The sequence below is a fragment of the Amblyomma maculatum genome, chromosome 8, assembly GCF_055883805.1.
Source record: "Amblyomma maculatum isolate TAMU_Amacu chromosome 8, ASM5588380v1, whole genome shotgun sequence".
NCBI lineage: Eukaryota > Metazoa > Arthropoda > Arachnida > Ixodida > Ixodidae > Amblyomma > Amblyomma maculatum.
The window spans coordinates 119513526-119537550 of record NC_139351.1 but is presented as its reverse complement, the minus strand read 5'-3'; the positions used below and the strand labels follow the sequence as shown (position 1 = coordinate 119537550).

General features: G+C 49.0%; 1 protein-coding gene across 1 annotated transcript in view; it reads right to left on the bottom strand.

Moving 5' to 3' along the window:
* Positions 1–4555, bottom strand: part of LOC146182322 (tyrosine-protein phosphatase 69D-like) — an 87944-nt gene extending 83389 nt beyond the window's left edge. The window contains exons 1-2 of the mRNA XM_084575929.1: positions 4450–4555; positions 272–946 (exon numbers count right to left, since the gene is read on the bottom strand). Coding sequence (XP_084432055.1) covers positions 272–946; positions 4450–4555 — 781 coding nt within the window. The remainder of the gene's footprint in view (positions 1–271; positions 947–4449) is intronic.
* Positions 4556–24025: the final 19470 nt, after the last annotated feature.

Genomic DNA, 24025 nt, shown 5'->3' with positions numbered 1-24025 from the left:
GCTAGCTCCCGCTGACGGTTATGTGTTGGTTTATAAGGAAAGGAAATGTTATAGTATCAGTCATATTTTCCTCCGTGGACATTTAAACCTCCAACAGCTCGTGTCCTCCTGCTCCTTGAGGGTCAAATGAAGGCCAAATGGAAGCCCCCGCTGACCTTGACCATAGGTGGCGTAGTGAAGCTTTCGCTTCAAGACACTTCAGAATACGCCGTCACCTTTTAAGCAAACCTACGCTGTTGAGGAGGAACGAAGATAGGGAGACAGGACTCACCATAGACGTCGAGGGACGCTTCCTTCTTGTAGATGAACTCGCTGGCGTTTCGCGAGAGCGCGTAGCAGGCGTAGCTTCCGGCGTGCTCGAGCGTGGGACAGTTGAGCTGCAGCGTCCACACAGAGGACTGCTCCTCGTCCTCGACTGTCGACGGAGACGAAGCCTCGACCTCGGAAGACGACGCCGCTTCGCCGCTGCTGCCGGACAGCGTGGTCCCCGCCGGCGCGGTCGTGACGTTCTCGGCCTCTTCCCCCGAGAAGACGTCGCCACCAGCCGGCGTTGTCAGCAGCAAAGGCGGTTCGGTCGAAGTCCCGTTAGGAGGCGGGGAAGATGTCGAGTTGTGCGGCGCAACCGAAGTGGTAGCGTTGGACGCCGCCGCGGATGCTGTTGTCGCGTTGGACGGTGTGCTCGTTACTGGCGCCGCTGTGGTCGTCAGCGGTGTCGTCGTCAGCGGAGGCGCGACGGAAGTCGAGGAGTGGAGTGAGGCCGCCTTGGCTTCGCGGCTGGGCGGCGGCACAAGGACGACGTTGGGTAGTTTGGAGGCGTTCTCCCCGTGGAACGTCCACCAGACTTCGATGTTGGGGCCCGCGGTGTCCAGGCGGCAGCGTAGCACGGCCGCCGAGCAGTTGGACACCAGAGGCGGCTCGGCAACGTGCTCGAGGATGGACAGGCAACCTGCGGCAGACAAGAAGAAAGAAACCCGGTTTGCATTCTACGACACTGTGCTTGTTTGCATACGCAGCCTCGTGTGAATTAGCGACGCGTCAAAACAAATAAATTAAACAATTTTATCTACATATTGCGCTTTTTTCTTCCGTTCAGTGCCGCAACAATTGGTATTGAGAAACCAATTGAAAAGCGACGAGGAATTCACTGAGAAGGCCTCGGAGATCGCAAGTGGGCCTCCAAGCCTTCGCCGCTCAACACGAGTGCCAGAGAACCGCTAATGCGATGTCCAACAACGCAACCATAATATGATTTCCAAGAACACAGCAGCCTTCGATGGGCAAGCGTATAGTTCATTGAAGTCAGCACTGCCCAAAACTGCTCGCTCACTTCTCAGGAATACCATGCTCCAGAGCTCCCAAACGCATTGGCAGTTTTACTGTTGCTCGTCGATTCCCAAGGCATAAAAAAATTTTCTTTTCAGAAGCCAGCCCCGCCGGGGTGGTACAGTGGTAAGACGCCCGACTACTGTCCGGAATGCCCGGGTTCGAACCCGACCTTGGAAGCTGCGTTTCGATGGAGGCGAAACGAAGAGGCGTCCGTGCGCTGTGCGATGTCAGCGCACGTTAAAGATCCCCAGGTGGTCGACATTACTCCGTAGCCCTCCAAGTCTTAATAAAGAATCTGTAGATCAGCCTTATCTGGTTCTTGAGAGCATACAAACTATAGACACGTATGAGGAGACTTTGATCGTATAGTGTTGAACGAGTGAGGCCCATGAAAGATCGTTATCAAAGGTAACACCTAGAAATTTTATAGCGAAAGCTACACTGCGCTAGGTGTTCTTCTTCTTCTTCTTCTTCTTCTTCGTTATATTGACACATTCAGAAGCCACAATGATTTGCACGATGCGGACGACACACGGCAAGGCTACAGGGCTAGCGAACCTTAGCTGTGACTTGTTCTCACACACCGCATTCCTACCGCGAGCCATCTATCTCGAGCACGCTGCTGCAAAGAGAACCAGATATATTCAGCGACAGCGTTTCCTGCCTATGAACGGAAGGCGAGGAAGGGGGGCCAAGTCTCGGTGATTGTCATTTCGCAAAATAGTTCGACCACTCTGCTTGATCGTCCTGCACGTTATTCTCTCCGCGGTTACTATAGTTCCTCGCCGGTGAAACTGGCGCCATGTATAGAACATAGTGTATCATAGCATTTCTTCGCACTTCAGCCTCAACAGTCGTTCACTGCTTTACACACGTATACCTTTCCTTCGTTCACATATAACTCAAAATCTTTGTATTCTGTCAGCCTGGGTACCTTACGGCCTTTAAGTGTGGGAGCTGATTACTGCAACCGTTGAATGCAATAAAGTGTGAGTTAAGTGCACTGGGAGTAAAGCCTACTGCGTTACCTTCGCATCCTTAGGTATTCACTAGAATTAGTAAATCTGTCTGGCTGTCAGCTAAAAGCACACTACCTGCAGCGTATTATAAACCCGAAAGCAGCAGTTCTATGACCATTCCCCCTAATTCGTACTAGAGATTACTTTGACTGCTTTCACGAAACTCTCTTTCATATTGTTTATATAGAATCATGAACCAGCAGCGGTGGTAACGAACACCACTACCTTAATCATGTTTGTACCTCAACTGTTGTCGCAAGCCCACCTGTTCCCATGCAATTTCAACCAAGCTACACTACCAAGATATATTTCCTAGGCCTGGCACCCCTATGTTCCGAGCAGTGCGATAATCATCGTTACTGGTTCGTTCTGGGAAGGAAATTAAAAAGTTGGATATATTTTTTGTTGTTGTTACTTTGGTCGCCATGTCCGTGCAAGAAAAAAAATTTGGCACGAGAAAAAAAAGCTTTGATTCCTATTTCCCAGACAATTAAAAAACACACATTATGTCCCCCCCAAGTCCCTTCCTTCCCCCTCAAGAACATCTTCCATAAACCTAAAAACACACAGTGTACACGCATGGATTGTTACAGTACGCTGCGCCAGTCTGTTTTAGTCTTGCATTACCATGATAATCAACGAGTGTTAGCCCACGACCCCACAAATTTGCCCACGAAGCTCGCATTCGACGTGATGGCCGGAAAGCATCGAGGCTGGTGCGCATGAGTGATCACTGCATCGGCCTCGGCCGTGCAAAGAGAAGCGATGCCCTCCAGCCACCAAGGTACGCAACCAGGACAACGCGATTAAGTTCGCAGATGATCGAGCTGCAACAACCGCAGGGTGCTTCGTTAGGGGAGAACGGGCAATTTCCCATGGCATACGCCGCAATATTCCGCGAGACAAAAAAAAAAAAAAAAAAAAAAGTACCAGCTGCTGCTGTTCATGTAGTAGGGGAATTACAGTTGCTTACACGTCGCAGACTTCGTTAACAAACCCTTTCTTCCCACTTATATTTTCATGCGTTGCATCGCAACACGCTTGCAGCAGCTGGAGGCGATAATAACGTCTGCATCGCAGACTGAGCTGAACGATGGGCTGCTTTCAGGAGAGTGACTGACCATGAGAGAAAGAGTGCGCGCTCTAGAAGCGTGCTGTCGAATTATGGATTAACTGACCTCCGAAATTTTCCGAAACGGCATTTGGTAGATATAACTGAAGAGAGTGCGAGCAGCTATAGAAAAGAGTCTAGAGAACGCACAGCGGTAACGTTAACAGGCGCACAGCGAGTTAGAGTCGAAAGCAATACCAAAATGTTTCGACATTTAGGTGAAGACCAGAGTAAACTGCAAAGAGTTGACCTTCATCTACCATGCTCGCAAACGCCATGGCGTTTTTTTTTCTTAAATGTACGCACTGTATACAGATTGCAGTTGTTTAAACGTGGCTTTCACGCGCAGGTACTTGCATTTAAATGGACAGGTGGATTCACCAGGAATGTTCAACTTGTGGCATCCCTGAGACTGTGAATCATATATTATTCGTGTGCCCAGCGTATGCGTGTGAAAGAAGTGTGCTAGCCGCTTCCTTGAAGCGTTTGGACAAGAGGCCTCTGTCGGAGGAACAGCTGCTGGGCGCTTGGCAGGACAAGGGGAAGGGTGTCCAGGCAGTGCGGGCTCTTTGCCGTTTTTTTTTGTGCACCACCAGACTTGATTCGCGCTTGTAAAGCAAGCTACTGTGCCTGTATATATATTTCACATGCCTTCTCCCAAATCGTCACCCATCATGACCTTCTTTTTTCGCCCCTTCCCCTTCTCCAGTGCAGAGTATCAGACCACATTTTAATCATTCCGGCCAACCTCTCTGCCTTTCCTTTCAATAAATCCATCTATCTAGCAGTTGCCGCGGTGTCCCTCACGGTTTCGTGCTCATGCCTGCGGAATCTAGTTTGACAAACATCATTTCATCAAATATACACATCAGCGTCGAGCAAGTTTCACTGATACGTTGATGCAAGAAGATTCAGCCAATATCAGCGAGCCAACTTGGCTGAAGAAATATTCGCGAAGTTGCGTGCCTTTGAATGTTCTTAATTTCGACCTACTGCGACCGCGGATGCGCTTTACAACTTCTCTGCGCACTTTTGCGAACAGCCGACTGTCATCGTCATCATCATCGTCGCCATGAATCACAAGCACGACGGGACGCATCGTTAGTTCCAAAACCATTCACGCAGCTTCACTGAAGCTCATGAAAGACGCAAAAATGGAGATACTCAATTCGGCTCCACCCCACCACCCACCCACTTTTCAGTCGTAGGCCAGAGTTTCAACTTCGAGACACCACGCGCAGCCAGTGCGCAGAGCCAGCTGGCAGAGCCATTCGCAACAGACCAGAACCGCGAGGATGCCCGAGCGTAACTTCGGCGTCGAGCTCATTTTCTTGCAGCTCCATCCATCTCCCGGTCGTCGGGGAAGATGGCACCCGCATTTCAGAGATGCTCCAGCGAGCGAAAGCCCACCCCCCTCGCAATGCAGCGAGCGGAACGACGACGTAATTAATGAGCGTCCAGCGCCAGAGGCGCCTTCAGCTCGGCACAATCGAAGCTCACGCGTGCTAAGGCTGAATGCATAATCCGACCGCGAGCGCGGCATTCCCCACACTCTCCTTCCTCCTCTCCCGCTCAAAGCCGCGCCGAAATAACTACAGCGATTGCTGAAAGCGAGAGAGACAGGGACAACAGACGCTTTTGCGCCAGTGGAGCTCACGCGTTCCGGTGCTGCTGGTGCATAATCGTTGTGCTCTCGTCCGCTAAGCGTTTTCCGAACGAGCGGGTGAGAGGAAGAAAGAGGGGAGGAGTGCAAGCAGCGAGACCGAAATGCGTAGCCTCGGGGTCTAGATGGGCGAATGTGTCCGGTACGCAGAAGCGTGGACAGAGCGCCGACCGACGTGCACGCATCCACTGCAACGAAAGGGCCCTTCTGGTGGAGTTGGACGAGATTACACTCTAAACACAAATAAGCTTGTAAGGGAGCAAAAAGAGAGTACCACGAAAGGGCTGTTCTGGTGGAGTTTGGCGAGATTACCAACGCGAAGCTGTGGCTCAGGATAAAAACAATTTTTTTCTTTTTTTTTTTTGCGATAAAGAAAGGCTCTGTGCGATGCGCCATGGCGTACCGGTGGAAGGGTTTCGGGTTGATTTAAACTTCAGGTGGTTTCAGGTGTCCACACAGCAGAGTGACATATACTGCGCATTTCCTTCCTTTCAGAGAAATTTACAATTATTTACCTTATAAACATTGAAATAGCGGCAGTTTACTACAGTGATCACAAAGATCTGTTCGTAATTGTTACAGTGTGAAAGAGAACAATGAAATAAACATTGAAACTATACCCTGTGCCTTATATAAACAGGGATATCGCTCGACATACGGTACAGCACCGTTGAGCCCATCTAAATTTTTGTTTTGTTTTCCTTCTGCCCTGCCTCACCCCATTGGTCTGTAGCGTTGAGCAATATAAGATCTCCCTTCATACGCAGGCAGCGCCTTAAGCGATTTAGAGACTTCACGCTGGCGTGGCCTTCAGCCTAGTCGTTTCGCGTTTCTCGGCCAGACGCCAGCAGTCGATCCAGAAATAATAAGCAATTCGCATCTCGTTAGGAACAGAGCCCAGCAGAAGGTCCCTCCAGGGGATCAGCTCCTTTCGTAATACCTCATCCCCCGTCTTCCTCTTTTCGTTCCCAGGCCGTGCGGCGCCGTCACACGAACCAGTTTGTTTTTTCCATTTTGAGCTCCCCCTACCCGGGACTTCGGGCGAAATCTTCTGGGTCTTTCTCCTCCAAAGCGCACGCGCGGAATCTGAAACGCCGGAATGTCTCCCCGCTACCAGGGGCTTAGTTATACTAATCCTGTCCCTCGCGCAAACATCTCGCGTTTCGTTGACCTCCAGTCACTCAATACGCGCTGTTCATATGATCCTCTTCTTTAAAACAATTTTATTTTGTTCTTAGCATCCCACACTGAGCCGATATAAACAAACAGCAACATTAAACGAAAACAAAGAAACGGAGGACCGATGACCTGTGCAGCCCCGCGTTTTTTCAAGCTAGAATGATCCGCAGCAACCGAACCCAGAAGACCTAACTGGAAACGTGCTTAGCGACGCGAAGGCTGCCTGTATCCGACAGGTGCATTCGGAAAAAGCGAGGGCGGGGCCTTTTCCACAGGCCACGCGAAGCAACTTACAGAAATAGGTGCAGAAAAACGGAGGAGCTTTAACAATACTTAAAACCAGGTTATAACGAGGGAGAGCTCTGTTACACTTTCTTTTGTAAAGCCGCTTCGATTTTGGCGCGCTTTCGCGCACGGTAAGCATCGCTTTTAGCCGCCAATCTGGCTTCTCGCTGTTCAGCCGTTTTAGCAGTCTGCCCAGGAAAGTACGGTCGCGTTCCCAATACTTAGCGAGAGCTTCCCGACGGCGCGCAAAATCCGCTGGACCATCGGAAGAGGCCTAGCGTTTCCGACACTCGCTTCTGTGCGATGGAAGCCTCGGCGACTTAGCAGCGCGCTCTTCTTCAATGGCTTATCAGAACGTATACCAGTGTGCTATTGTTGCCGCGACCGCAAGAAAGAGGGGAAGATGCAGCACGGGCCTGCTAACTGGCTCTAGCTGAGCCACCGCCGCTGTCTCGTGTGGACAGAGGAGGATTGAGAGGAGAGAAAGAGATGCGTATCGCAACAGCCGTAGCTCGCCACCGAAGAAGCGGCGAGTGCAATGACGGCACCCCGCACACTTTGACTTTTCACAGGCATCGTAATCATATGAACAATCTCCGTGGTACGTCAGTGCGACGTCATTGCAATAGCTGCAATCCATGTTCGAGGTTATATGAAAGTCATATAACCTCGAACATCGCTATTTTCATACATCGCTATTTTAAGGCTCATACATCGCTATTTTAAGGCGAAAGCCTATTATGGCTCATGAGTTGCTGGCGTGTCCGTGCGTCCGGAGCAGCTGTCAATCATCTTCAGAAGTATTAGGATGGTTTCAGTACTGATAGTTAATCAATCAGTGTAGCAGTAGCTGTATGAACATTAGTTCACGGTAATAAGTTAATTAGTCAAACTAATAGGTTAATCAGTGAATGATAACTAGATGGTTAATGATAATTAGTTAATTAGGAAGCTCTGAGACATCTTAAATGCACACATTGCCCATGCGCAGTGTTCTCGTGCGCAAACCTCAACCAACACCTAGTAGCCACCACAACTGCACACGCACAATGACGTCACAATTTCGCAATGGGTTTTCGCCTCTGCGCACGTTAGATCATCAAAGTGCACCCTGAATTTTTGGAAGGGGGTGCTTGCTCTAACATTCAGTCACTCCATACGCGCTGTTCATACGTTGTCAATGAGCCAGACCCAGGCGAAAGTAGGTTGTACATTCGCTCTAAAGAGGCTCTGTTGCAAGAGGTGTCGAGTACGGATCTTCGCTCTCGGTAGTCGCGACCGATGGTCCACCAGGAACGTAGAAAAGATACTTGTAACCCTGCCCAGCGGCGCATTAGTGATCGTATTTTGGCCCAACAGCGACCCTTTAGTTATTATATGTTGCTGCTCGATGCTTGACGCTGTATACGTCATGCGTTTGTCGTCATTAAAAATGTTATTACAGAGACAATACAGTCTGAGCTCGCAGAGACGATGTGAATACTGTCTTTGCTGCTGAACTTGCGCTTTGCAAGGATGCGCAGAAAGGCGGTAACGAATGAAATAGCTGATGCAATGCTGTCCCAACCAAGATCGTAGTTTAGTTGGATTATTTTACGTTCCAGCGTTTGAAGAGCTGCGGCGTTCTTTTCTTGTGTCCAGCATCCCATTAATCTTGAAGTGCAACACGGCTGTCTTGGCAGTTGCACAGCGGAAGCACTAGAAAATAAAAGCGACCTCTCGTACATTGTGACACAAACAGTAAGTTATCTTGACGGTTATTGATGCTACACCAATTCGAGTCCAGACGGGAGCAAGATAAATCATTTTTTCCACTAATAAGAAGAACAAAATGAAACAAAATTTCCCTCGCAAGCCCTTCCGAACACGGTCCGTCAACGGCAGATGTCGTATGCGATAAGGAAAAGTAAAAGGAAGAAACAGGCGGCCAGCGAGGCAGAAGACGGAGAGGAACAAAAGAAGAATGGAGAAGCACAAGCTGAGGATATTTAATCCTGGCTGCCTGATGCGCACGCTAAGAAGCAAGAGCACAAGTGACGCGCGAAAATAAACAAGCGGGCAAAAACAGCGCAGGCTTTGTTTAGAGCCCCTGACGACTGCTATTCACTAGCGGAAGCGAAAAGACGCACCCCCCAATTCCCCCTCCGCAAACAAAGACGAAGAAAAGAGAAAGAAAAAGATGGCGAAAGAAAAATAAAGAACACGGTCCTCTTTCCTCGAACTGCTACAAAAAAAAAAAAAAAAAAAAAACTAATGGTGAGTGAGAACATACAAGTAAAGGGAAGTGCACTCAGACAAGGAAAATGTCAGGACAGGAACAAACTAATAAGGTTTACTTTTTTTCTTTTAGAGAGAGAGAGAGAGAGAGCGATGAGAGAAAACAATGACGGCAAAGCATTCTAGCCACCAAGTAGCAGTCGTCGCCATCCTAGCATGGTGGGGATAGATTGCACAATAGGGCGCCTCTTTTCCGTTAATCGATCGAACGCGCTTTTGGTGGTCTGAGGTCTGCAAAACCACTGCGGCGGATAACGACTGCGGCACCGCGAAAATTCGATGCAGCGATGAAGCCGCGGGAAAACGCGCGCGGCCCGCTATCGCCACTCTAAGGTAATATATTGAAAGGCGCCTAAATCTTAGAGAAAGAAAAGCAAGCTTTTCAAATTTGCTCCTCACAAAACAGTTTAGAAGTAGGTCGTCATAGCAGCGAAGAACAAGGAAAATGCGCTGAAGGAATATAAATAAAATACAAGCCCCAACCCACCGGAAGGAGAGAAGGAGGGAGGAAGTAGAGATGGAAGGACTAAGTGATTGTGTTCCGACTGACTTGCTACCGCCCCTGTATATCCTGTTCCCCCGCACCAGTGGTCTTATTGCAGAAAAGCATGCTTCTCAGGGGGAAAATCAGCAGCGGCAATGGGATGGTATCGCTGCGCGCACATCACCACTACTTTAAATATTTGCGGACTGCGACTGTTGCCGTTTTATAAAAGCAGCCTATTCAAAGTTGAAATGCATTACTCAGTGTACATAACTTGAAGACAGAGGCTCAGCGCTAACCAGTGCCCCCCCCCCCCCCCCCCCCCTCCTCTTACCATCTCTCACACCCCTGAACGCACATGTACACGTACACGAAAGCGACCAGCAAGCCAACAGGCATTAGAAATGCGCCGTCATACAAAAACCGATAGTGTGAATCACTGCAAGAGTTATACTACTCTGTGAATGTAAAACATTCGAGATGTACCAATAGACAAGGCTGCCGATAGTTATCTGTACGTAACCATCAGGTTTTCGGTAGTGGAGACGAGAAACGACGACGGCTTTTTTTTTTTTTTTTTTTTTTCTTACGGGTTTGAAACATCTGCACCGTATTGCACCAACAGATAAAACTGAGACCTATAGTTAACGGCGCGACACCATCAATCAATGAGGCTACCGATGGCGCGGAACAAAGCGACGGCACCACAGCGAGTCGTTCAAGAGTTCTTTTTATAAGCCACGTTAATGCATTTCTCCTCCGTCTGAAGCACTCGTGACTCTTTAGAGCAGAGGAAACGAGCGTCGAGCTGGCGCCTGGTTTATGGCACCCCGAGCGCGGCAACTTCCCCGGAGATTTTTGTTTCACGGGCGGCCATATGGGAAGTGGGCGCTGTTGCAAGATGACATTTAGGACCAAAAATGAAGACTAAACGCGCCCAGAAAAAAAGAGAGAAAAGTTTCGGCCAGGCGAGGAAGGACTCCCCTCATAAAAAGAAAGAAATCTACAAGAACGATAAAGTAAGGAGCCGAACCTTAGCGTTAAAATGACATCGCTAAAGTGCGTAGAACAGGCGATGCAACGTTTCGATACTGCTGCAGGCCGACGCTGACAGGTTTAACCTGCATAAGGGAGGAAACTAGACACGCCGTCTTGTTTTAAAAGCGCTCGCTAAAAATGTACAGGTAAACACATCAGCTGGCGTGCAGAGACGGCCGAATTTTCTGTGCTCATGCGCGGATAAAACTTGCCGGGAGGTCAGAAGAGGTTTGGCGAGCCTTTGCTCGGACTTTTCACAGGTTAGGCCCTATGTAACGCCTAGAACCACAGCAAATGTGGCCGTCACGTTTGCCGGCTAAGAAACTGGTCGGGTTTGCTATTGCCCGCGGTGGTGACGGCGATACGTTGATGGGACGGTATTCAGACATAGACAAAAGTCTGCGGTATGCGCTTTAACGGGAAGAACTTCTGCGCGGTGAGGTGATATCAGTTTACTAAAGGGATAACGAAGTAGGAATGAGCATGCGTGATCGATTTAGTGGAACGAATGGAATTGAGCGATGGTGACTGAAAAATTAGGCTCGTCTCGCACCCGAGAACTCGTTGTCATGTCCTGAACAACACGCATACCTATACTGCCCTCCCTTACCATGCGCAGGATCTGGGTTCTGTGCATCTGGCAGATAAGTTATCTTATTGGCTCAACGATAAGTATCAAACCCTTCCAAACGGTTACGTGCGAGTCTCGCACGTCGCGCGTTCTATAATGGTTTTCAGAAGGGCTAGCCTGCGACTTCCGAGCGAAATATTGTGACGGGAGCTCGTATCACAACGGCGAGGAAGTCAGCGCGCCGCTAGCTAGAACGGAACCTGTGTTCGTGATGCTGTCTACCTCTCTGCATTTAGCTCTTACCGGTGTAGTGTGTCATGAAGCAAATACACCTCCCATTCTCCTTTCCGAGAACAACCACATCCCGCGTATTAACAGTTGCAATAATAGTTGTCAGGCTGGGCCTGCGTCTCCAGTCGCTTGCAGGACGTGGGTCTATCGAACAAAAGTTCCAGCCAGCGTTTTTCGACAGACGCTGTACAAATGCGCTCCCGATGGTGAAGTTCCAACGATCAACGGTGGAAATTACAACAGCCAATAAGTGACGACGAACGATTTTCGACTTCATGTAGGTGATAACGACCAAGATGATGGCTACATGTAACGAACAGTCATGGCGGATATCGCGCACCACCTCCGAAATGCGGGCGTACTGCGTGCACAAGCTTCGCACGCACGGAACAAATGTATTTATACCTCGTCACATAGGTCACACTCAGTCAGTCATCCCCCAAATCCATGTAGTGTCACTAGACTAACGCGTCCTACTAAACCAAACCGCCAATTGATTTTAACGCCCCTATGAGCGCGCAAAACAGTAATCGAAAGAGCAGTGCATTACGCCTCACCAAACACGGGAAGATGAAGCGCGAAGAGAGAAAGAGAGACAGAGAGAGAGAAAAAAAGACACGCCGAATAAAGGAAGGTTCCTCCGAAACAGAGTAATGAAGCCTACACGGCGATTACTAGGAGACGAATAAGGGCATATAGCAAATGAGCTCTCTGGGAGGAATAAAAAGCGACCGCATGAAGAGCAGTGGCGGAAAAAAAAAACGAAAGGGAATACTAAAAGATTACGGTCGGATGGGAAACACACTCAACGAGACCGTTGCGATAAGAGAGGAAGCTACCGGATAATACCGCCACCTCCAACGCTGCCAGCGCGGCAACGGCAGTTTTGATTGGATTCGTGGTGGCAGTTTTCCGAACGCGCTGATACCCACCGACGTTACTGCTCGTGCTCTCCAGCCACTCCCTCACCCATCTCAAGCCCCATTTTCTCCCAGTCACTATCTCTGTCTTTCTTTTTTCCGTTTTTTTTTTTCTCTACACACCTACTCACCGTTTTCCTGACCGCAGGGCGTCAAAACTTTGCTCACCGCGAACACATGCGCCTGGAGCGGCACGTGCGGCCGCTTCAAACGATGGAAAGCTGAACAGAAACGACGCTGCCCTCTGTTTCCATCTGTTTACTTTCAGGTATACGCCGGCAGCCAATATCCGGGCGCAGGTTTTGATAGCCGAAGACGAGCAGGCGTCCGCTGACATGCGTACCCCCTCATCTCGCCCTGCGCGCTCTGAACGCCACGACCGCCTTACCCGCAACGCACAATTCAGTTTGCAGCTCTGCATGCTTTGCGAAGAAAAGAGGAAAAAAGAGGAAGAAAAACATATTGAGAGAGAGAGAGAGAGAGAGAGAGAGAGAGAGAGAGAGAGAGAGAGAGAGAGAGAGAGAGAGAGAGAGAGAGAGAGAGAGAGAGAGAGAGAGAGAGAGAGAGAGAGAGAGAGAGAGAATGAAGCACGAGCGGAAGGGCGGAGTTTTAAGGGGATAAGCAGCGCTCTTTTTGAGCATTTCCGGACGGTTTGACAATTCTGATTTCGCTCCGCTCGCCGGAATCGACAAGGCATCAACTTTAGGGCCGTACGCGGGAGAAGCAAGCAGCCGCGGCAGATGGCTGGCTCGTCGTCGGTTTTTTGGAACATAGCCCATCGCGTGCGTACGTGCGGCACCTCCTACTTCGAGGTTGGGATACTTTTCTGCTTATGTTTTTATCTTGTTGTTCATCCCGATCGAAGGGTTTCAGCGGCACGAGTGGAAACTGGGACGACGTTATCGGCAGTGCTTCATCTCGTTCGCTTGCCTCCTCTCTGGCGCGATGTTCGACTGACGTGTGTCGTCGCGAATTTAGGGGAGATATTGTGGGAAACGCAATTTGGTTCCTTATCGGCACGGTCGGTTTGGACGGATGGGCTTAGCTTGCTACAAACGTGCCCGAGGACGGGACGCCCCGATTTTTCATTTTCCTTTCTTTTTGGCATGTGCTGCGCACTCTCTTTCATTTTCTTTTTTTTTATATAATTAATGCACTCACGCGTTTTAGTTGATTTAAGGCCTTTAGTGGTTCATGCTCGCGGATCGTGTCCGTCCGTCCGTCCGCCCGTCCGTAATGCTTTCGTTACGTGGGTGGCGGTAGCTGGCAGCGGACATGGCTGAGCACTAACTGGACGTAGGGCTTCTTGACATTACGTTTGGCAGGAGCTGCCAACTCGTGTCTCTCCTTTCATACGAGAGAGTGATATCACAATCAGCCTGCCAAAACCCTTGCATTCACGTTATCCCTAGGCCACGCAGGCACGTTCATACGGCTCGGTTAAAGCGGGGCTTTATATGTTGGCTGGTAGCTTTCGCTATCGCGTAATTGCCAAAGTAGGGAGTGAAAACAGAGAGAAAGAGGTACTGTAGCGGAGGGCTTCGGACCACCGCGCGGTATGGCTTTCGCCTCATCGCAGTTTAGTGATTCAAAGTACCCCTTAGATTTTTTTGCGTGTGTGTTTGTATGTAGGACTGCCGGAGAACGAATGTTATCTGAGGAACAGAAACGGGGGTTCAAAGAACACCGCCGCCTCGAGAACCTCTACGGCAGGGCCCAAATACGGATGGTCAGTCCTTTAAACCTACTATGAAGCGTCGGCATTTTAAAGCCCGCATTTTCGTTCTTCCCACCGAGTGTTTGAGCCAAAAGGCGAGTGTTTGCAAACAAATCAGCTTCACTGGTCACTGCTCTAGAACTCTGCATGACTTCGGTAGCCGTTGTCCTCACCCCTTTGACAAAGTTGCGAAAAAGCCCGAAATAGGTGGTATTAATAATTATTGCGTATCTGTATTTTGACACCTGGCTTTCAGGTGGAGCATGAAGAGGACGACGTTGGCGTCTCATGCAGACGCTTGCTGTATGAACGGCCGGAGTTTTCCGGCTCTATTGATAGCCGTCTTTTACAAACAAGCGTCATACTGCAACCTACACGTGTCTGCAGAGGTTGTGCTTCCTTCCACTAGTTAGCATGAAGGCCACACGGGTTCGACGACGACTCGGCACGAAGAGCGCGGTAGCTCTTACGAAGGGTTCCACTGTGCTACATACAGCACAATATTCCATGCTAAACCGTTTGTCAGTTTTTAACGCGATAACGTTAAGGGGCCCGTGTCGCAGGAAAGCCGTTGTGGGCGTTTTGTTCTCCGTTGTTGTGGATGGATGGAATGGATGGAATATAGGAGCGTCCCCTTTGAAACGGGGTGGGGTGGTAGCAGTAGCTATCATGCTCATTTTTCTCCCTATATCTTAATTATTGATTTAGAATGGTTAACTAAACCAGCATTCTGTTTATTAAATTTTATTCCTACATTACTAACATTATGTCACTTTTCTGCTTTTAAGCCACCAATCTTCCAGTCGTTTTTTGCTAGTTTCCACCGCCGGTTTATTTACCCGGCCACTGTTATCTCTAAACCCCAGAGCTTCAGGAACAGTGATTGCGCCTGCACCAATTTCCGGATGGATACCATTACATTCGAGTATAATATGGTCAATTGTTGTAACGCGAAATATCAGCGCCAGCATGCGGCGCCCACAGGAAAACCCGCTATCATATTGCGCTTCTGCGGTACAGATGTGTGCTGGGAGTATTTTAAAAAGAGCGCCTATTATATGCTGTTAACAGCAGTGTCATTAGAAATTCGCAAAATGAAAAGATGGTTTTTAAAGGCGCTATCGCGTTTACTGTTACGGCGAAGCTTCAGTGTCCCGCTTTTATTTTTCTAACATGCATTGAGAAGTGAGTTAGGGCTATACGTACTGTAATAAGGCGAAAGCCTTAGTTGGCACATGCGTGTTGCTCGGAGAATATGCACGCAGGAAGTGGCAACAAGCAGATGCCATGCCATTCCGTATTGAAATTGTGATGCAACCGCGTATTGCTGTGCGTTCGGGGTGGCGTCATACCATTTAGTTTCGATTTGTAATAAAGTTGGGATTCGAACCGACAAAACCTCAAAATGTACGCATTTACTTGTAATGAAAAAAAAAAAAATAATAATAATAATAATAATTGGTTCACGGGAAGGGAAAGGCGCAGTATATGTCACACACTTCTCTGGTGGACACCACAACGCCGCTTTAAGGGAAGGGAGGAAGGTGGACGTAGTGGAGGGCTACGGAGTAATTTCGACCATCTGGGGATCTTTAACGAGCGCTGACATCGCACAGCACATGGACGCCTCTTCGTTTCGCCTCCATCAACCAATCTTCATTCCGGGGAAGGCACACTTTGTTGCTCATGATGTTTTAGGGTTTATGCGGTTTAACGACCCAAAGTGACTTAGGCTATGAGAGACGCCGTAGTGGAGGGCTCCGGAAATATAGACCGCCTGGGGTTCTCACAGCGCACAGCACACGGACGCTTTCTCGGCTCCATCGAAACGCTGCCGCCGCGGCCGGGATTCGATCCCGTGTCCCTGGGTTCAGAAGTCGAATGCCCTAACCACGGAGACACCGCGACAGGCCGAAGGCACAACTTGCTAAATGCTGTGGCAGCCTCTCAATGCTAATCCGCGAAGCTAAACCATGCCAAACAGTGCCCATAACAGTTTGTTCGCAAGTCTTAATCGGTTTCAACTGAGTTAAGCCACGGCTATGTTTCTTTTTTAAATGTAATAGCAAAGAGCATCCGTGAAGACCGTCTATCGCAATTTTGCGTTTTCTTTTCCATTGCACAAAAGAAGTCAACTTCATCGCTTAAAACGGCAGCCATGACAGTGGGAACACCACCCGTGAACCAGTATGTCTCGTCTGGCCACGACATTCAGGCGGCCCGTTCCGCATGAACCTTGCAGCAGGAGTGGGCAGGAAGGACAGGGAAGGAGCTACGCGACCCCGCAACGCATATAGTGCATCAATAAACGAACTTAGATGCGTGCTAAATATCCAAGACACGTTGCCGGAATGGAAACGTTGCCAGGCCATCAACAACGAGAAGCATGGCAGTAGCGCTTTCCCGACCGGAACGGCTCTCTTATATGAAGCCATCAAGCCGCAGCATGCCCGACAAGGCAGGGGGACGTACAACGCAGCGCTACACAGCAAGATAGGATAACGTGGCGACTTTCTCATTACCGAATGCCACCATTCAAGGCCGGAAACGAGGCAACGGTGCGGCTGCTGGGGCTTCAGGGAGGAAGCACAGGGGGGCGGGGTGTGTGTAGATCTAAGAACATACAGCCCGTCGGCCGGGCCGCATCAACGGACAAGATAAAGAGGGGTGCACCATTAGTCATCCGTCCCTCACGGGCCGAGCACTATCGGCACCGATTCAATCGATGTCCGGCCCAACGCGACATCGCTGAAACAATAGCGCTGTCGCCATCCGCGAGGAAGAAGAGAAGACATGCACCAAAAGGAGGAGAAGGGCGTAAATGAAGAGGGTGGAAGGATGTCCTCTCGGCGGAAAGAAGATTGGTCCAGTCGAGCATTCAGCCGACGGCGTAAAGCTGCACCGCAAAGTCGTTGCCGGCGGTCGCACGCAATATCGATTGAGGGGGCAACAAGAGTTCCTTCCACTTCCCCCACTTCGCACGCTTATCTATTGATTGAAGCAAGGAGCAGCACCCCCCCCCCCCCCTTCTATCTCTTTCTATTCCTTTCTCTTCTCGATGCGATGCCTCAAGTCCACAGGGAGGGAAATAAACACACAAGACACGGTCACATGTGGTCTAAGAAGAGATATCAGTCTTGGCGTTGGGAAGACGCTAAGACGTGTGGATGGGCTCCGTTTCGGGCGTGGCAGTGTGCAGTGGCCTCTCAGCACGTGCGGTTGCCGCTTTTAAACGAAGGAAGACGGTTACCCAGGAAAAGCCGATGCGCTAAGGCGCATAGAGAGCCTCAAATCTCGGCTACACAGCGAAGCCTCGCTCCACAAACGTCCCATAACGATTTTTCGAAGCCGCTTCATCAAAAAAAAAAAAAAAAAAAAAGAAAAATCTTTTCACTTCAACCACTGTAGCGCAACTCGTGATAAAATCTTCAGACGTAAGCCTTAAAACCCACCTAAATCGCCTAGTAGAATCATTGCATATACAATGCGACAACATCAACGAAAGTGCACTGAAGCCTGACAAGTCCGCGACACAGCCAACCTTCAAATAAACAAACAAACAAAATGCGTCTTCAACAAAGTGACGGACAGGGATGCGATTTTCGCGTGACAAATAAATCAATATATCTCGCGCGGGACGATATTGGCCTCAGATGCGCGATGGGCCGTCTCACGACCGACCTAAAAGATTGGAGTGCGATGGACTGTAATAGAAAAACATTTCCATCGCAACGATTTACAAACGGACTAACAAATTTGCTGGCGGTTTGCAGGACAAAGCAAATGTGAGGAGACGATAAAAACAAAAACAAGAAGACGAGCCTGCAGACAACGAATAACGAGCGGGTCTCGAAACATGCGAGTCCGTAGAATCAATAAAGCCTTTCGGTACGGCTGGTTTGCTAAACGGGAACTCGGGAAAATGTTTTTCACAAGAAAAAGAAAGAACAGTGGCTAAACTGCGAGTCTGCGAAGAAAGGCGTCCCGGTCGAAAGCAGGGCGAAGGCGTAGCCTAGGAAATGCACGGGCGAAGGAAACAACACGACGACACGAGTGGTGCCTCCGCGTTTTTCCTTCCTGCGCTGTTTCTTCATACCAACAAGCTTAGTTAATCCACTTTAGAAAAAGCAACGACAAAGCGATTTGTAATATGGGAGCTATCCACTGTCATCGGAATAAAAAAGAATACTGCAGGAGGGTTATGAACATATAACGTGGACGCTTGGGCGTTGGCTGCGGTGATGCAGCAAACAATATTTCATAGAATTAATTTTTTTTTTTTTTCAGCAAACGTCAAACAGCCGGAAATGAATACGGAATCGCCTGTCTGCAGTGTAGTCTGAAGTGAACTGCTCGGGAAAGACTGCTTACAGCACTGGCAGTTCACCTGTACATCTGTTTAGCCCCGCTGGTTAGAGCGCACTAAATGGAACTCCCATGTAAATACCGTAACATCAAACACGTTTGCAGGCTCAAGTTACTGAAATTGGGTTTGGGCCTAAAAACTCGGAGGACGTTTGTACCCATTCTTGCTCAGCAGGGGGCTTTCGAAGTGACTGCCTAACGCTACTGAGAACGCGTCCATCTCTCGGCCACCTGCCACCTTAGGCAGGTGGCAGAGAGATGGACGCGTTCTCAGCCGCATCACCTACCAACCTTGGCAGGTAGCGCGGGGCAGACAACCGCGTGAAAGTGAACTGCCAGCTATTATAGCAGCTAAAGAGCTAGAAAAATGAAATATCTTGAGAATCAGTGACCCGAAATGCAGGAAGAGTGCCGAAAAGAGGAATACCTCTGGCTATGAGGGACAGAGTGGATCTAAAAAGGGAAAACAAGAAATAGTGTGCTGAGGCAGGATTGGTTTGTGGGGCATAGCCTCCCAGATGTGCACATGGCTTATGAGAGGCGCTGTAGTGAAGAGCTCCGGATTAGTCCGAGGACGATGATGAATAACGCAAAGGACACATAAGTATATAACCCTGGAAGCCCATCGGCATGCTTCGTGCAGGCGTGCAAGGAGCTAGGCGCCGTTCGGTCGAATATATCTCGCCGCTACTAAGCCACGCATCTGTATGGTTTGAAGCTAGTTGAGTAGATGAGTTACATGTGGAGTCTTCAGTAATTCGTCCCTCTCTGACAGATGCGCAAACCAGCAGAAGCGCATACAACCAAAGCAAAACACATTGCCGGCTTATCCTGGTGAGACTGGCGTCACATCGTTTCCAAATAAAAAAAGAACCGCTGTTCGCAGTGAAGAAAACCGCAATCATGCAGAATTACAAAATGAATTCAAGAAAAATACAAACATGAAAGCAAGGAAGCACAGCGGAAACGTGTTTGAAGACAAAAAAAAAAAAAAAAAAAAATATATATATATATATATATACTGTAAATGGTAAATCGATAAAAACCTGTCAGTTGTATTTGTCTGCGCGAATTACCTATTTCATCCTTATTCGCGCCTGAATACCGGACTCTCTTTATCCTTGCCACGTTTTTTGTCTTCAGAACCTGGATACAGCCGTATTTTACCGAGGCTACGCCGAATATCAGGAAACGGCCTGTAAAAACGGCAAACACTGAAAAAAAAAAAAAAAAAAAAAAAAAAAAAAAAAAAGAAATTTCAGGCTGGCACCGGTGAAGACGAGGATCTCGCGATGAAGACGTATTCGCCGACGACCCGTATGTGATCTCGATGCTGCTAACCAAGTCAGCGGCGCCTCGTGTAACCCAACAGCAACGCATGACGAAGTCGCCTCACCCCAGCCTGAAGGTTTGTTGTCCTCCTCAGAAAGCAGCCCCGGGGAATCGCACACACACACGCTGAGAACATCCAAGAAAGCTCCGAAAAAAAAAAAAAAAAAGCGAAACATATGAGCGTGAACGACGCAGCTGCAGCAGAGAGCTGTAGCTCCCGGAGGCGCGGCACGCATGAGAGCGTAAACTATAAACGCAGATAAAAATGAAATAAATAAAAACAACAATGACACGAAGAACGCATAAATGCAGGAGAGACATGAAGCAGCAGACAGAGCACGCGGATGGAATAAATATGGAACGGTGTATAACCAGGGAGCGAAATGTGAATAAAACATTGAATGACAAAAGCATTGAGGGCATGAATGAGCAAACCAGACAAGTGGAGACCAAAACAGAGAGAGAGAGAGAGAAGGTGAAAAAAGGACGGGCCCGGAGCTGTTAAAGCTCAGCCCTTCTCCCCGTTGCGAGGGGAAGCTGCAAATTGCATCAGGGACACCGTTTTCCCGGAGCCCGGAAGCAGAAACAATTGAGCGGAACTCGGGGCGGAATTGAGGTCGACTTGGCTTCCGATTGCGTTGCGCCCTCCAAGCGCGGCGGCTCCACTGCTGCTTTTCACCCCTTTTCCGCCTCCTCTCCTTTCGTCTATCACTCATTTCTCGTTTATTTCTTACATTTTTTTTTTTCAGCCCCAGGACACCAAACGTTCTTCTTACATCTCCTTTGTTTCTTTCTTTTTTCGCAGGCGACTTGAGATTGGCGTCCACGAGACTCTCCTCTTTTCCCTAAAGTTTTCTTTTTTTGCGCTCTACACAAGGCGTTTGCTTAAGACGCACGCGAAGACGGGCACCAGATTTGAGCACAGCCGGCGTCGCTCGGGAAAGTGAATCACCGGAGCGGAGCAGACTTTCCGTGAATCACACGCGAGTTGGAAGCGCGGCCCCATCGCCAGGAGTCTACATTCCCCGCCCCAACGGCAACAGCAGCGTTTTTAGATATAGCCCCAAGCCGGCAGCGCCGTCCCACTCCCCTAGTTCATCGGGCCGGCTCAGCTGACTCGCAAACAAACGCGACGCGGTGCCACACGCTGGCGTACAGTGCGCCTGGCAGAAACTTGATTGAGCTCGCACAGCGGGGTACAAGAGATCCGCAGCTACAGTGAGATCGAAGAGGAAGACGTAAACGAATCAGCGCAGTCTCCGCAGTAACAACGGAACAGAGACACAAGATAACGTTGGGGTATATGCGTCCCGTTTGCCGAGAAAGCGTGCACAGCTGCGTCATGCGGATGCGGCGTCTGTCAGCTACTTTGGCGCGAAAACCTTATCAAGACGCAGCGCCAAGCGTCGAGAACATACCTAGACAGGATCACCAATACCAGATAGTACGTCAGCTGGCCCGTCACGTCGGGAGACACGTCGGGTATGGGTAATAAGGAAATTGAGTGACAACACGCCAAGAGGACAAGGAATGGTTATGATTAACATAGCGTCCGGATCAACTGGACATGCAAAGGTTTGGGGAAGATAGAGGAGGTAACAGGCAGGAGAGTGTATGAGAAGAAGAATAAGCAGCTCTCGTGCGATCCGCACAGCCGCATCGCTGGACGAATAAACAGTATCGGCGCCAAAACAAAAGCCCATTTAGAAGACGGATAGGCGGTTTCAGGGTGAGAATCAAATGCGAATAAAGCGACATACATCCTTCTTTGGCAGCAGAACCACGAAAGATAAACGAAATGTATGAGCTGCTTGTTTACGCGAGAGCCGCGATCAATTAGGAGACACACAGGCAGCCCTCGTACAATAGCGGAGGCTGGAACCTACATAGGGCCAACGTCAGGTATATCGTGCCGCCGTCTAAATGCGACGGGCTAGCGAAGTGGCAAGGGCCAGCCAAGAATAGCCAACAAGAGTTCGCGAATCCGGTTCACGAACTGGTTTGACATAAGTTCAAACTCCGACAGCAGTGCACACATTTAGTGGGGGGCCTGAGAGCGAACAGCAATCAGAAGAATGCAGCAGCGCCAGATCAAACGCTGCGAGAGAGAGAGAGAGAGAGAGCCTAGTGGAGAAGCCGATCAAACATGGCAGGAAAGACCAGCGCGACTGCTGCCGGCTCCGGCCGGGCGCGCCAAGCCGAGCTTCCTTCCTTGGTTCAGCATTAGAGCTTCCCTGGAAACGACCAGCACAAAGAACCCGAAACGCTCCGAACTCACTCCTTCCGTCTCCCTTCCCGCGCTTCTTTTGCCGCTCGTGTTTCAAGAGTTGGATATACCGTCTTGGCTATGTTGATGCGCCGGGCATACGCTCCCAGCTCGCAGTACGTGCATCAGCCTCCCCTGACGAGCAAATAGGGAAGTGAAGCAAACCGATCCCCACAGGAGTCACCCCGTGCTACAGGCTGTTTGCTCGAGCGCTATGTTTCTTTTCCTCTCGATGCTCCGTTTCCCTTTCTTGCGCACCATTTGGTCTCGAACCTGGCGCTATGAGAGGCGTCGCCGAAGCATGCAAGGAGTACAAATATGCACTACACGATGATACGACGAGTCCGTGTGCGGAGTCGCTGCTTTCCGGTGAGGCGCACTGGGTCGAGCGCACATCCCCGAATGCCCGCTGTGTCATGACCTGGCAGGGCACGTCTACTGCCAGTCGGATCACCGTATTCAAACAAATTTACTAACCTGCTTTCTGCAAGTGGCGCACTGACGTCTAGGTCGTCATTTATCCAATGAGGTCACCACCTCAGATTAACATCTCTTGTCCAAAGTCTTCAAGTCTTCTTTCCCAGTGAGACAACACTCGGTTCAGCTATTTCTCCCAACCAAACTGCTCTTTTCGCGCTCTGAGCGCTACCTTTCCCATTTCCCTTTCCAGAGCTCGGTTCGTTGCCCTTTTCATTACCCTTGAGGGTTTTTTTTTTTTTTTTACTCAACCAGACAGACTTCTGTCGATGATGTTCTCCTTTAACTTTTGGTCCTGCAGGTGAGTATGAGGTGCTTGTAACCGCTATTCAGCACCAAAGGATCTGGTATAAATCGCTACAAAAATAACGTGGATACCCTAATTCGGAAGCAATGACCAGGCGGACCACGAGGTAGGGAAAGGGGAAAGTGCTGGAAAGTGAGAGCGATGGGGCGAAGGGCAGCGTTCCATATCAGCGCCGAATGAAGGACAGTTAAGGTAGCAGGGTACATATTTATAGAGACCAGATAGGAATAAAGGGGATTCAAATTCTGCTGCATACACGAGCTTGTCGGATTGTAAGCGACGTATGAGGAAAGCAATACTGTGAAAGAAGCTTTGCTTATTCCACCATTCGAAGGAGGAATAACAACACAGCATAGGATCGATAAATATTTAATATAATAAAAGAACAGGAAAGAACAAAGGGATTAAATAGGACAAACGGGGACCACGACAGGTTCAAACGCCGAGTGAAAAAAAAAAAAAAAGATAAAACCGCACAGCTCCAACAAATAAGATTAAATAAGATAGAACCAATGAAGACTACCTCCAGCAACATTCCCCAATTCGAATTAATCCGTTGTTTAGTAATGAAATATTCGCAAGCACGAACTTCAAGGCTGCTAAAAAATGCGTCAATCCGATCACCACTGTTATCAGAGTGGGATTCGGGTGCAGCCTTGCACAGAAAACTGCAGTATACACTGAAAGTTTGTTAACATTTCTCTGGGTTAATGGCTTTTAAATTTCCAAGTCTTTTTTGCTGCACTTGATATATATATATATATATATATATATATATATATATATATATATATATATATATATATATATAGATATGCTAGGATTGTTACTAATATTTTCCTTTACTTAGTTAAGATTGCTTTGCTGATGAATTCTCCTTGTAGCTTCTGTTAAAGAAATTCACCATCCTAAGCAATGCCCTCTGGTTCACTGCAGGCATTTGGAATGAATGAATAAATGAGAAAATAAAAGCTACGCGGTGTTTTTTCTTTCAGATGTGACTCGCCCACTATGAAAGGCAGTCAGCAGCAATATAAAGCAGATGTGCAGATGACGCAAGTCAGGCACTAGAGAAGCACCTACAGACAACACCCAGAACCGTTGCGTTAAACGAGTCCCAGATGTGTAGAACATGGCATAAAGACGCCCAACTCCCGTCAACGCTCTGTCCCGTGCGCCATCTCTTCTCACTTCTCTATCCATTAGAGTGATGAAGACGAAAACAAAATGAGAAGGGTTCAACGCTGCGGAACCGAATATGGAGCGAAAGCATTAGCAGCGGGTGACCGAGCGTTCTTCATCATCATCATCATCATTGTCATCATCATCTTCTGTTAGCCGCAGCGCCGGATCGGGGACCACGGACACGGCACACAGCGACAAGCGGTTAGAACTGG